This window comes from Mesoplodon densirostris, chromosome 15 (assembly GCF_025265405.1).
Source record: "Mesoplodon densirostris isolate mMesDen1 chromosome 15, mMesDen1 primary haplotype, whole genome shotgun sequence".
Lineage (NCBI taxonomy): Eukaryota > Metazoa > Chordata > Mammalia > Artiodactyla > Ziphiidae > Mesoplodon > Mesoplodon densirostris.
In genome coordinates this window covers 57,856,481-57,869,983 of record NC_082675.1, presented here as the reverse complement: position 1 = coordinate 57,869,983, position 13,503 = coordinate 57,856,481, and the positions used below count along the sequence as shown (strand labels likewise).

The window sequence follows — 13,503 nt, the reverse complement described above, 5'->3', positions numbered from 1 at the left end:
CAGCAACCATATCTGCAAAAGCTTACTTTATAGGCCCAACACAAAATGTACTGACTGGTTGTGAAGACTCAATGCACCCAGTATTTATCTATCATGTTAAAGATTAAAAAAAAAAGTGTTATTATTTAAAAAGCCTTTATAAAGTTCATTTTCTTTCCCTTTCAACTGAGAGACATTCAACAGCAAGCAGACCTTAGTCTCTAAGAAACTGGGTACAGTAAGGTCATAATACCACTTTCAATGAATATCCTTAAATGTACCTTCAGAAACAGCAGAAAGCTTCCCTTCCTTCTCTCCACTTCCTTGCCCCCAAGTGAATAGTTTGGCTGAACTTAACTAAATCAAAAATAAGTACATTTGGCAGGAAGTCAGTATACTAAATGATTTAGGTGCCTTGGGATGGATCTGGAGAAGAAATTTAAGGATAAGGGGACATGGAAGGTAGGGGTGATGCCAAGTGATTCAAATGATCAAGTGAACATATTACTTTCTTTTGACACTAATGGAACCTTTACAGAGAGTTACACAGCCTCCAGGTGGCAAGCCAGAAGATGCTCAGAGCATCAAGTCCATTTGGGAAATTAAGCCAAACAGGCAAAAAAGAAGAAAACGGTACAGCAGGATCTCCCTCAGACACAAGCAGAGGCCCCAGCAACAGCTGCTGTAGATGCTCCAGCTCCCAGTGCCAAGCTACTACAGCAACAACTGGCCTGACTTCAGAATTCACATTTGGAAAAAACATCTGCAAGAGAAATATACAGCTTGCGTATGATCCTTTGCCAATTCAACCTAATGATCAATCAATTCTTTATCTACTTAGGAATCTCACAAGCTAGACTTTCAAAATGAGGACAATTAGTTACTCCAGCCATATCCTAACAGATCTGTCTTTCGATTAACTACACTATTCTCCAAGAAGCACTGCTTCACACTGACTCAAGTATACAAAACAGTTATTAGCAAACAGCAAGAGTTGGTAGTCACAGGACTCCCGATACTATAACACAGCTATTAGACACTTTGAGGACCACTTTTAAAAAGCTAATAAGTCCATACCAGGACTATTTAAGGAACAAGGTGGGGTACAACTGGTGTTATTTCATTGCCTAAGAAACATTTGAGGAAATGAAGGTCTAAAGCAGCATTTCCCTAAGTCATGAGAACTGTGGTGGCACATGACATGATTCTTAATGGTAGGTGGAAAAAAAATCTGCACAGGCTTCCTGCTGAGATCACACAGAAGACTCATGCTGCTTTCTCACCATGAATGTCAGCAACACCATGCAGAGAAGCAGCTGTGACCCAGCAGTGCAAGTGGATGTCTGCACTCTGCTATAGCACCTGGAACATCCTGAATATCATATTCTTCCACAATCCAAAGGTGCACAGGAAGTCCAATATCCTGCGGGGGAATACCTTGGCTTGTCTCCACTGCACCCCAGTTAGCCTTCAAGGGAAGGCCCCAGGACACAGAGAGAAAAAGGAGTTATTTTAATTTCATAGGGCTTCTCAGATTTCCTTTTTCTGAGGTGCAGGTCACTATAAGCATCAGCCTAGAGGGAATAGTAGGTGATCTAACATGAGTCATTATACACACATACGCACAATGATTACTACTGATTTCACATACTTTATAAAAACTTGCCAAAGGCCAAGTAAAACAGTGTCACAAATGTCAATCTGAGAATTGATTTGGCTGTAGGCAGGTCATTTCACTGTACTTCTGTGGAAATTTCTATTGTCTCACACCTATAGTCTAGTCAGATTGTCTCCTGAAACTACATCCTAAGATCAATGAAAATGTATCGATATATGAGTGTTAAAAGAGGTGTTTTCATGAGGGAAACTCCCGCTGTTATTTCAGAAGGTAAACCACTAATGAAGAGGCCAGGAGGAAAAACCAAGAGGTCTATCTGGCTGTTTCTCAAGAAGATTTAACCACTAAGACTACAGTAAGAGTAATAAACTGTTGTGCATTTTTTTTTTTCTATATGGCAAGCAAATTCCACCCTGGTAGAGAAAGTAAAAAGGTACAAACACTCCAGAAAAGAAACACACTGATTTTGTAATATGTCCATTCTACTATAACATGCCATTTTATCAAAAACCGTATTTAAAACTGGAGGCCACGATGTCTCAGACTATGTCTAAATTATTGTTCCTGCATGGATTTCAATAATAAATATTTCTTTAATAGGTACATTAAAGTAAAATACCTACACATTACTAAGCAATCAAGCTATGCTCAATGAAATTACATCTACATTTTATTCATGAGTTGAAGCTTTTCTGAGAAATCCTATCCTGAACAGAAAAATTGAATATCATAAGGATATCAATTCTCTCTGTAATTCACATATATAATTCAATACAGTTTCCCAACAAAATAACAATGAGCTTTTTTTTTAAACTGAGGAAATAATATTAATATTTATCTGATAAAATATAGACTATCCAGAGAAATTTTGAAAGGACTACGAATGAGGAAGATTATCCGTCTCTAATATTAAAACATTTTATAATTAATAGTATTCAAAACTAACAAGAATAGTTCAGAAATAATGACAGCTAATATTTACTGAGCACTTATTAAGCTCACTACATGTCTTTAGTAATTTATCATCATCAACTACTCTGTGAGGTAAATACTAATATCTTTTTACAGATAAGGAAACTGAGGCATAAAGAGATTAAATAACTTGCCCAAGGGTACACAGATAATAAGCAAAAGAGCCAGGTTTTAAACCCAGACAATCTAGTTCTACCTGCCTTCCTAACCACCACTGGTTTATAAAAAACTGATAAATTCAACATCATAATTTAAGATTCATGAGCTGCAAGTAAATAAGCAACAAACAAGTATATGATAATTCAAAAGAAAATGTCAAACAGGAAAAACAATATGTGTAACATGTAACGCACAAAGGGCTAATTCACTAATCTACAAAGACCCCTTACACATTAATAAGAAAAATGACAACTCAAAAAAAAAGGCAAAGAATTTTACGGTATGTGAATTATACCTCAATTTTAAGAAATGGGCAAAGGATATGAAAAAGCAATTCACAGAAACATAAACACAAATGTAAAGGGAAATATCACAATACGATCATCTTCAATCATACTTAATGATGTGAAAATTAACTTAGGAGATAACATTTTTCAATTTTAAAATGGGCAAAAATTAAGAAGTTTGATAATACCTAGATTATGGTCTCTACCATTTGATCTAAAGGAACTGGGACTTCTTTCAGAGAGTCCAGGTCTGGGGCAGGAAATTTCCCAATGAGCCCGGAATAGCTTGTCTCCAGAAAGTAAAGAAGCTACCAATGACTACTGGTGTACTATACTGTCAAAAGAACATGGGATCAACCTGAAGGGGCTCCTACTGACTGACCAAAAATTGGAATTTTTGAGAATTATAAAGAATAAAAAGAACAATGGATTGAAACATTTCAAAACTGTTTAAAAGTTCATGATAAAACTTAAGAACAAAATAACAAAAAAAATCAATCGTCACTTTCAAGGTTACCAAGGCACCAACCAATTCATTCTTAAAATTGTTAAAGGGGAAAAACATTAAACATTCATCTGCCTTTCCTATATGAACTGTATACCAAGGTAACTCAATATATGATGAAAGACCAAGTTTTTTAGAGAAAAATTCCAATTAATAAACATAGAAAGAATAGAATGTCAACAATTTTCTTAAGATGAAGAGTGATCTCTCTGCTCAGAAGAAAAGGGATAGAGAAAAAACACCCTAAAGTACTCTCATGTTTTTGTTTTTGTTTTTTTTTACAATAAATCTCTATTATCTGTAAATTTTTTAAAACAAAATTAACTTTCCTATTATAATCATTACCATTACAGCAAATTAGTGCTTTAGTACTTTTTAAACCCTGTTTATTGTCCTTTTTGTCACTATTATGACAAAGCAGAAAAACCCTATAACAAAGCAGTTACAGTATATGACAAATAGCCTTTTATTCCTAAAAATAAGGTTACAGTTTCCAATGACTATTTCGTAATAGAAATCGCATTACCAATCATTAACAGTAGAGAAATACAAACTGTGTTTTTTAATTAATCTATCTGCATCTCCTGAAGGAATTATGTGTCAACTTCAGTCTCAAGTACTACGGAATCATATGTATCCAATAGGTTTCACTTCCTAGCACAGAGAACCAGACTGGGCATAAACTATTAAGGCCAAGAAAGAAAAGGGCCAGAAAGCAACAACATTTCCATAGGAAAAGAAAACGCTTACCCGTATTTTCCAAACAGTGAAACTGTTGTTCCTCCCACAGGCACTGCCTTTCCTGGTCCATACACATCCCATATAGTCAGGGCCACTTGCGCATTCCTGGGCAGGTCAGGGTATTTCACAGGCAGTTTTAGCCATTCATTCCAGCTATGGAAATAAAGTCAACAAAAACATAAAGCTAAGGAAAGAAAGTCAACATAAACATGTGTATAACTTTCTTTTAAATTAACAAACCATACAAGAAGGTCTGTCCAGAGAAAATGTCAAAAGATTAAGTTAGTAGTACAAAAAATAACGTGGCACTTACCTCAATTTTGCTCTAGGCAACTTCAATTTTAAATACAGGCATATCTGTATTTTATTTCACTTCACTTTATTGGGCTTTGCAGATATTGCATTTTTTACAAATTGAGGTTTATGGCAACTCTGCATCTAACAAGTCTATGGGTACCATTTTTCCAACAGCTTTTGCTCATTTCATGTCTCTCTGTCACATTTTGGTAATTCTTTCAATATTTCAAACTTTTTCATTATTAATATATTTTTTATGATGATCTGTTGTAAGTGATCTTTGATGTTAGATGTTACTACTATGACTCGCTGAAGGCTCAGATGATAGGATTTTTTAGCAATAAAGTAATTTTTAATTAAGGTATGAACACTGTGTTTAGACACAATGCTATTGCACACCTAATAGATTACAGTATAAAGATAACTTTCATATGCACTGGAAAACCAAAAAATCGCTTTATTGCAATACTCGCTTTATTGTGGTGACCTAGACCTGAACCTGCAATATCTCTAAGGTATGCCTATAGAACACATGAAAAAAATATTTTGAAAAACAAAGCTCATGAAAAATAACACTGGTAAATTCTTTAATCAAGAAACTCAGACATCAAGGATTTACTGTATAGCACAGGGAACTATAATCAATATCTTGTAATAAAATATAATAGAAAAGAATAAGAAAAAAGATATATACATATATATGTATAACAGAATCTCTTTGCTATATACCTGAAACCAACACAATATTGTAAATCAACTACACTTCAATGAAGAAAAGAAAAGAGAAACAGACGATATCACTAAGAGACAAGGAATATAATAATGGCTAATAAAAATCTGGGAAAACACATAAACCTATTAGAACCAAAGTTGTTTTAGAACTAAACTGTGATTTTTTTTTTCTGTAAGCATTCTCCAGAACAGTTTTTTACTAAGAAAAGAAAGAAATCAGAATTACTCATATTATACTCAAAATGGTGCTAGGTATAATATGGTCCTATAATATACATCAGTATCTCAATAAAGCAGAAAAAACACAAAATTTTAAAGAGATCAAAAGAGACCATCCACTAACTTTGTAACATGAAGTTACTAGACTGCTCTGGACAGATATGTGACAACTTTTTACATGAGATTTTTCTTCCACTTAAGTTATTTCATTAATGCTTAGCTATTTTTTTAATGCTTTCAAAGCATATTTTACATATGATTTCACTAAGGAATGTTTGTCCTTACTAACAGTAATGACAGCATAGCTCTCCCATTTTTTTAAATCTCTATTCACCCCTGCAAATTTTCTTCTGCATTCAAACTTAACACTGGATTTATCTGATCATCTCAACTTCCTTAAACAACAGATGGCTTTTAAAATCCCAAAAGAAAACTACGCAAAAACACACAAAGTAATACCCAGCAGACACACAGAATTGCTTCTCTCTGTTTACTCAAAATTATTCTCAAAGGGCATATCCCAGTCTAGGTCAAATACACCTGCATCAGTAAGAAACCGAACAGAATTTTCACAAACTTATTAAAGAACAAAACATTTACATCCACCATAAAAATTCAAGGACCTACAGGAAAATTAGAGATGGCTATCAATTTCAAGGAGACTCTAAACATCATTAAATCCTTTTCTTCTATGAAGTTCTTAAAGAAATAAAATACATGTTTAAAAAGCCTTTCTCCCCTACAGATAAGCTTAAGAAACTAAATGAATTTATTTAATTACTATTCACATGGTGGGCCAGAATAAAAGGGTAAATACTAAGTGTAACCTTATGCCAATGAACAAACCACAGAGATAAGTTAACACAGGCTAAAGTTAAAGAGAAAAGTCAGTAACAATACACAAAATGAGCTGTGAAAACACTCACCCTTATATTCTATCCTTTGACTAGGAGACAATACATAAGAGCAAGCAATCATTTGCCTCAAACCTTTTGCCATCCAACACCTGACCCGCACACCTCTTTAAATTAAGCAAAAACACTTTACCTGTTTTACATACTGGGCTTCTGCAGAAGATTTCTTTTGAAGAAAATGAATCTGCAGCTAAAAAATAGTTTGAAAACCACTCAAGATATTCTAGAAATTATGAAAAGTTCTGGTCAGACATCAAAGAACTGTGTACTTTGAACACCATTTTGTTCTCTCCCTTCCCATGAACCATCCCTTCTTCATGCCCCAACTCTAATTAGGCTTAAATTCACCTGGCAACTTTCAAAATATTCCAGGATTCTAAAGCCTGATTCTGGATGGTATGACTTCCCACCATGTACCCCACACGCATAGACCAGTGTACTAATTCTATAGTCTGATTAATGCACTCCTAAATCCTAACTTTCTAATTTTAAAATTATATTAGATAGTCTATGTCTAAAGCCATTTCAAATCCTCGTGACAAGACAAAATATAAATTAAAAAAAATTTAAACCACTTGCCTGCAGAATAATATTCATATATATAACTTAAAAATTTGCAGTATTTCACACCTAAAGCTGATAATTTTACCCTAAGTGTAACTAAAGAAAGTACAGGTTTCCTCCCGGTGGGCTCTCTTATTATAGGACAGGATAGAATAGAATATGGTAGAAGAGATTCGGATGAATTTTGGATGAGCTTCTCATTATTTGAACTCTCACAACTCACTATCAGAAACTCAGAAATAGATTTAGACAACTTGGAATCTCATACTACCCCAAAATACTTTCTGAAATGCAAAAATTAAGATAGCAAGAGATCCTTTTGTGGTATAATTTATTTTCCCCCCAGTCTACAGAATCTTCTTTTAAGTCATTGCTTATAGAAAATAAGGGCTGTATAAAGTTTGCCCTTATTGTTCCCTGGTGGCGCAGTGGTTGAGAGTCCGCCTGCCAATGCAGGGCACACGGGTTCGTGCCCCAGTCCGGGAAGATCCCACATGCCGCGGAGCAGCTGGGCCCGTGAGCCATGGCCGCTGAGCCTGCGCATCCGGAGCCTGCGCTCCGCAACGGGAGAGGCCACAACAGTGAGAGGCCCGCGTACCGCAAAAAAAAAAAAAAAAAAAAAAAAAAAAAAACTCTGCCCTTATTTATTTCATAAGTGCTATTTTTGTTTTGATGAATTAGTACACACTTCAGCTCTTAAATACTAAAGAGCAGGATGTACAAAATCTGTAAATGTTTCCCTTAAGCCCAAAGAGTTTATTTAAAAGAAGATAGGGACTTCCCTGGTGGCGCAGCGATTAAGAATCCACCTGCTAATGAAGGGGACATCGGTTCGAGCACTGGTCTGGGGAGATCCCACATGCCGTGGAGCAACTAAGCCTGTGTGCCACAACTACTGAGCCTGTGCTCTAGGGCCCGCGAGCCACAACTACTGAAGCCCGCGTGCCTAGAGCCCGTGCTCCACAATAAGAGAAGCCACCACAATGAGAAGCCCGTGCACCACCACAACGAAGAGCAGCCCTGCTCACCACAACTAGAGAAAGCCCGCACACAACAACGAAGACCCAACGCAGCCAAAAATAAGTAAGTTAATTAATTAAAAAAATAAAAGATAAAAACCTATCCTCATATATTTACCCAACGTAAGGTATTTTCTCAATCTATCTTCTACACAGCTGTTTTAAACCTTTTAATTAAAAAAAGCCATTCTAATTATTTTAGAGTACTTTGTTAGTTTCACAATTTAAAAAATATAAACTAAAAGCCTCAAACCTTGAGAGAGCAAATATGAAAGTTTTTATATCCTTGAAAATACATAATACATAAACAATGCAGAGAGGAGCTGGTAAATGGGAGGAAGAGGAGAAAGATGTTCATCTCCCTATAACTGGGAATTTGCTTTTGCTCTAATCTCTTTTATTGCCAAGGCATGGAACAAAACCACCATACAATTTCTCCCAAGAAAAGTGGAATTCTCCATAAATGTTGACTTCCTAGGCCTAAATTTGTGGTTCTAAGTCTTTTGGAGGGTCATAAGCCACCTCAAAAAGTCTAATAAAAGCTTTGAGCTCTGTCCCTGTAAAAATGCGCAAGACACAAAAAATTCTGCATACAGTTTCAGAGTTTTGTAGATTTCCTGATTCCAGTTTAAGAACCTCTGATACAATTATAGGAGTTCTGGTGGGTTGTTTTAGGTGTAATGATGATATGTAGTTATGTTACAGACATAAAGAAATATTTAAGTTAAGATGATATAATATTTGGAATTTGCTTCAAAATAACATTGGGTATAGCTGAAACAAGATTGGCCTGAGTTAGTAATTACTGAAGCTAGGTGAGGGAGCCCTGGAAGTTCATTATATTATTCTCTCTACTTTTACAGGCTTGAAATTTTCCAGAATAATAAATATAAATACATATATATACTCGTGTGTGTATATATCTAGCCACAAAAAGACTACTAAAGAAACTACACCACTAAAACAGTTGGTTTCAGTGTAGCCAGATCATCAGAGCTTAGGCTTCTGATCTCTCCACAAAACTTTTCCCAGTCTGCTGGGCCACACTTGGTAAACAAAGGGTTGTATCCTCAACAGTACAGCCTGGGAGTCCATGTGGCCACATCCTGTCCTCCATGAATACTGTGGGCATAAACTCCTTCACTGAGAGGCACACAACCTGTGTATCCTGTACCAAGCCTACCAGGGTACTGAATAATACTCACGAATCAAACATTAAAACGGCACCACACAATCTATCAAATAAGAAGTGTCAAGAGATTATATTAAGGACCTACAATACCATCCTGGAAAAACGGGAACTTCATGTTCATTACATTTACCTCGAATTCCAACAATGGCTTGCTAATGCAGCATGCTTAATAAACCAAGAACTTAAAAAAAAAAGTTCGTTTCATATTTAACATAAACAACTGATCCAAACAGATGACAACATATCTCTCTCTAAACATCTGAGTTCCAAACATCAGCTTAGACAACATCTCAGACTATCCAAAAGTGTTTCTGTGTTCAAGGGCATAGAATGGGAGCAAATTTAGAGACGTGTTTTTGGTTTGGGTCATTTTGTGAATCAGTCAAGTTCTCATAAAAATATGTCAATATACTCAATACAAACATAAATTCACTTCCACCTCAATTAGGTAAATAAATTCACTTCCACCTCACTTCCACCTACTTTATCTGAGTAGGTTCCTACTTTAAACTATTTGATCACTGCTTATAGGTATTAAATAAAGAATTTTAATTCCTCTGTAATCCCAAATAATACTTTCAACATCTATAAAGAAATGGGAGAATAGTCTGGAACCCACCATATTCAAGAAAACAACTTACTTCCATCTCGTACTAAATGCTTTGTAGGATGTTCTCACTGGCAAGGCAAGAGGCTTCCCTTCTGCAAAAACTTGGCAAGTAACATAGAGGTCAGAACATGTTTCTTGGTACAGTCCTGAAAACTTCAACATTGGGTCTTCTAGAACAGCCTTATAACTCTTTTGTTCTCTCTTCCCTTCCAAACTTCCTCTGAAAGCATAAAAGCAGTAATGTTTAGACACACATTTTTAAAAGACAAACACAACAAATACTAAGCGTTTATGGTTATGTCACAGTAACCTTATGCTACCTGAACATTTTCCTATAGATGAAATTAAAGTAATTTTTTTCATTTACTAAAGGGCTCTTAAAATACTAACATGCCTAAGATCATTCCTAACTTCATCAACGTATTTCTCTATTTTAGGCTTCTTAATTTTAAACCCTGTCATCAACTCTTGTGTCTACCTTCTACATGTCACCAGCTTTCCAAGCATTAGTTTCATTTTATTAATTTCAAGTTGACCACTTATTCCTGTAGTCTTTCAACAACATTTACTGTACTAAGCATAGAGGTCCAGAAATGAAAGACAAGATAAACAATACAGTGTTACAGGAAAACATTAAGTCCTTGCTCTAGGGAGAAAACTTACTTTTAACTGCGTATTTTTTATGCTTTTTTTTTTTTTTTTACTATGTAGATGTATTATCTAATCTGTTCTTTAAATTAAGAAATACAATGTTTTAAGTAGTAAAAGATATGCGTAAAATTATAAAAGAGGTAGGAACATTGCTTGGAAATCAAGATTACATCATATATTGTGCCAGGCATTTTATAGAGACTTTCTTACTTACTTTTCACCATATTACCAATGTTATAAATCATGAAGCAGACTCAGAGATCAAGCTTATTATCCAGGATCACAAAATAAGTAACAGAGCTGAGAATAAAAACCAGGACAGAGGAAGCCAAAGCCAATGTTCTTCCCATTACAGAAAGATATATGAGAAAGTCTCAGGAGCACCTAATGTGGCTTGGAGGTAGGGGCTCGTAACCCAGATAGATGCCTGAAATGAGCCTGAACAATATATGAAAGATGAGAACCAGAGGCAGAGAGTCATCCCAGAATAAAAGAACAGCATATACGACTGCAAAAAGGCAAGATGGTGTGTCTGACGAACTACAGGTTGGTAGAGCTAAAGCATAAAGCTCATGTGGAGAAGAAGCTAGAGATGAGAATGAAGTGTAGGGGGGCAATGAAGCCAAGCAGCCACCAAATTCAGTACAGTGCCTCATGCAAAATGAAAATTCAAAAACCTGTTAACTGAACAATTTGAATTGAGAGAAATATAATCAGATTTGTGTTTATGATACTTTGGCAGGAGTATAAGAAAGTAATGGAGAGGTGGGACTGAAAGCAAGATCAGTTGGAAGACTTTCAATCAAAATTAAAAGGAAAAGGGTAGACTAAGGCTAGGGCAATGGGGTTTAAAGGGGGCATGGATCAAAGATACTGAGCGGGTAGATTCAAGACAACTTGTAAAGGATTAAACAGAGAAGGTGAGAGGGGGTGTCTGCATGAATCCATATGACCCCTTTTCTGTCTTAACCAAAATCAATGAACGATGCTAACAATCACCAAAATAGGGTGAGAGAAGATAAGAGTTAGAGGGCGTGCTAATGATGTGCTCCATTTTGGACAAGTTGCTTTTAAAGTGCTTTGGGACATCCAAAGTGATCATGTCTTGTGGGCAGTTTGATATTCAACTATGGCACTAAGAAAAGAGACATCAAAGTGCAAGTTTTATTAAAACCACAGAAACAGATGAAAAGGCCTGGGGAAAATAAACAGAATTTTAAAATTTACTATTCTCTGACTATATGATTCTAAACTAATACTTCCTGCCCTCCCCAAAACTAGTCTCAGATGCTAAAAGGTGGTTTGTACTGAATTTTGCCAAACTTCTGATTTATGCTTTATCTTTTCCGCAAAATACTCAATGTGTGTCTGTTAATAATGGACCAGTTTATTAAAATTTTTTCTTCTTTCCTTTTAATGTTCAAAAGTTTCAAAAAAAATGCATTCACATGTCCAAGAAATACTGAGAGGAATAAGACTGAAGGAAAGTCCTTTACCAGATGATGGCAATACAGGTCCTGTATTACCAATACAGGTGTATGCTGTAAAAATTACTTTAAATGGGTGTGTAAAGTATTATACAAAGGTACAGTTTGGCATATTATTCTCACCACCACCATGAAATGAACAGTAAAGGACTTGTCAGAGTCTGAAGTAAGTAACTTCTGGAAACAATCATTCAAAGGAGCATCTAATGACTCAGAAAATGTATTTACTACAGGTATGTAGCCCTATGCCTGAGGCACATTTGTTGAATACTGACTAAAACATATGATGATGTTGGGATTAAAAATCTGTGATAATTTATGACAGTTTTCACATATGAAAAAACATCTATGAGACTGCCAATGGACATAATTTCCAACTTGGTGCTACCTGTTCCCCATCTCAGTTCCATTATTCTCATCTCAAGATGTCATGCCCTGGACCTTTACTTCAACTGTGATAGCCCAAGATTTTCCTGCAAGGCTCTCTTCTTATATATTCTGTTCCCTTTACACCTGGAGCCCTCCTCACCTTTGACTGACTCCCAACTTCCCTGGCTAAGCAATGCCAGACTGTCCTAAGATTCAACCTAATCCTCTATCACCTCTCGTGTTTTTAGTACTACCTCCATGTGCTCAGCTACCTTATCTGCCTGTATCTACCTTTTCATAATTTCTTCAGTCTCCATTCCACCTTCCAGCCCCGTTTTAAAGTAAGATCTTCCAATTATTAACGGCAGGACGACGATTTAACCAAGACTTGATTTCTTTATCTGTAAGATGTGACGGTAATAATCCCACAAAAGGTTGCAGTGAACAGCAAAACGCTTTCTTCAAAATAAACCCTGTGGGACTTACGAACTTATTCCTACCGCTGTCCTTCTCACTGAGACCACGTCCTCAGTCCTCGCACACGGCCCCTCTCCAAACTCCCGTTCACCTCCGTTTCCCTGGCTTCAGCCTTCCGGGCCGTCCGCAGGCCGACCATCAAGCTAATAACCATCTTCTCTCCCCAACCCATAGGCCCCTGCCTCCCCCCCGCCCCCCCTGAAGCTCAGCAATCCCAGTCCCGGTCCCCAGATTCTCTTACATTTTAAGCTGCACGTTGATGTCCAGGTCACAACTGTAGATGTAGTGAAACTTCTCCGCTTCCCCCATGGCAGCCCCGGGAAAGAGCAACACCTGATGCTGAAAACTAGAAGCTGGGTAGACTCTGGCAGAGCCGCACAACACAAGCTCTTCCGGTTCCGCCTCTCAGCCCTGGCTCCGCCAATCCCTGGCGGGACTGCGACCCCACGCGGCGGAACTGCCCTCCCCCCCAAGAGTTCTTCTGCGCATGTGCAAAGGGAGCCCACCATCTTGCTTGAGTGTAAATAGAATTCCGGAAACGCAGCCTATTTGACTACATTCCAGACTTCCTGTGTTCTTCCTGATTAGCGGCGGTTTGTTTCTTGTTTGTTTTTGTTTGTTTTTGCGGTACGCGGGCCTCTCACCTTTGTGGCCTCTCCCGTTGCGGAGCACAGGCTCCGGACGCGCAGGCTCAGCGACCATAGCTCACGG

The 13,503-nt window shown here is 36.9% G+C and overlaps 1 protein-coding gene across 1 annotated transcript in view; it reads right to left on the bottom strand.

Moving 5' to 3' along the window:
• PIK3C3 (phosphatidylinositol 3-kinase catalytic subunit type 3) overlaps window positions 1–13,181 on the bottom strand; it is a 146,190-nt gene extending 133,009 nt beyond the window's left edge. Inside the window, exons 1-3 of the mRNA XM_060119274.1 lie at window positions 13,034–13,181; window positions 9,840–10,028; window positions 4,271–4,414 (exon numbers count right to left, since the gene is read on the bottom strand). Of these exons, the coding sequence (XP_059975257.1) occupies window positions 4,271–4,414; window positions 9,840–10,028; window positions 13,034–13,101 (401 nt within the window). The 5' untranslated portion in view covers window positions 13,102–13,181. The remainder of the gene's footprint in view (window positions 1–4,270; window positions 4,415–9,839; window positions 10,029–13,033) is intronic.
• Between the last annotated feature and the right edge of the window lie 322 nt (window positions 13,182–13,503).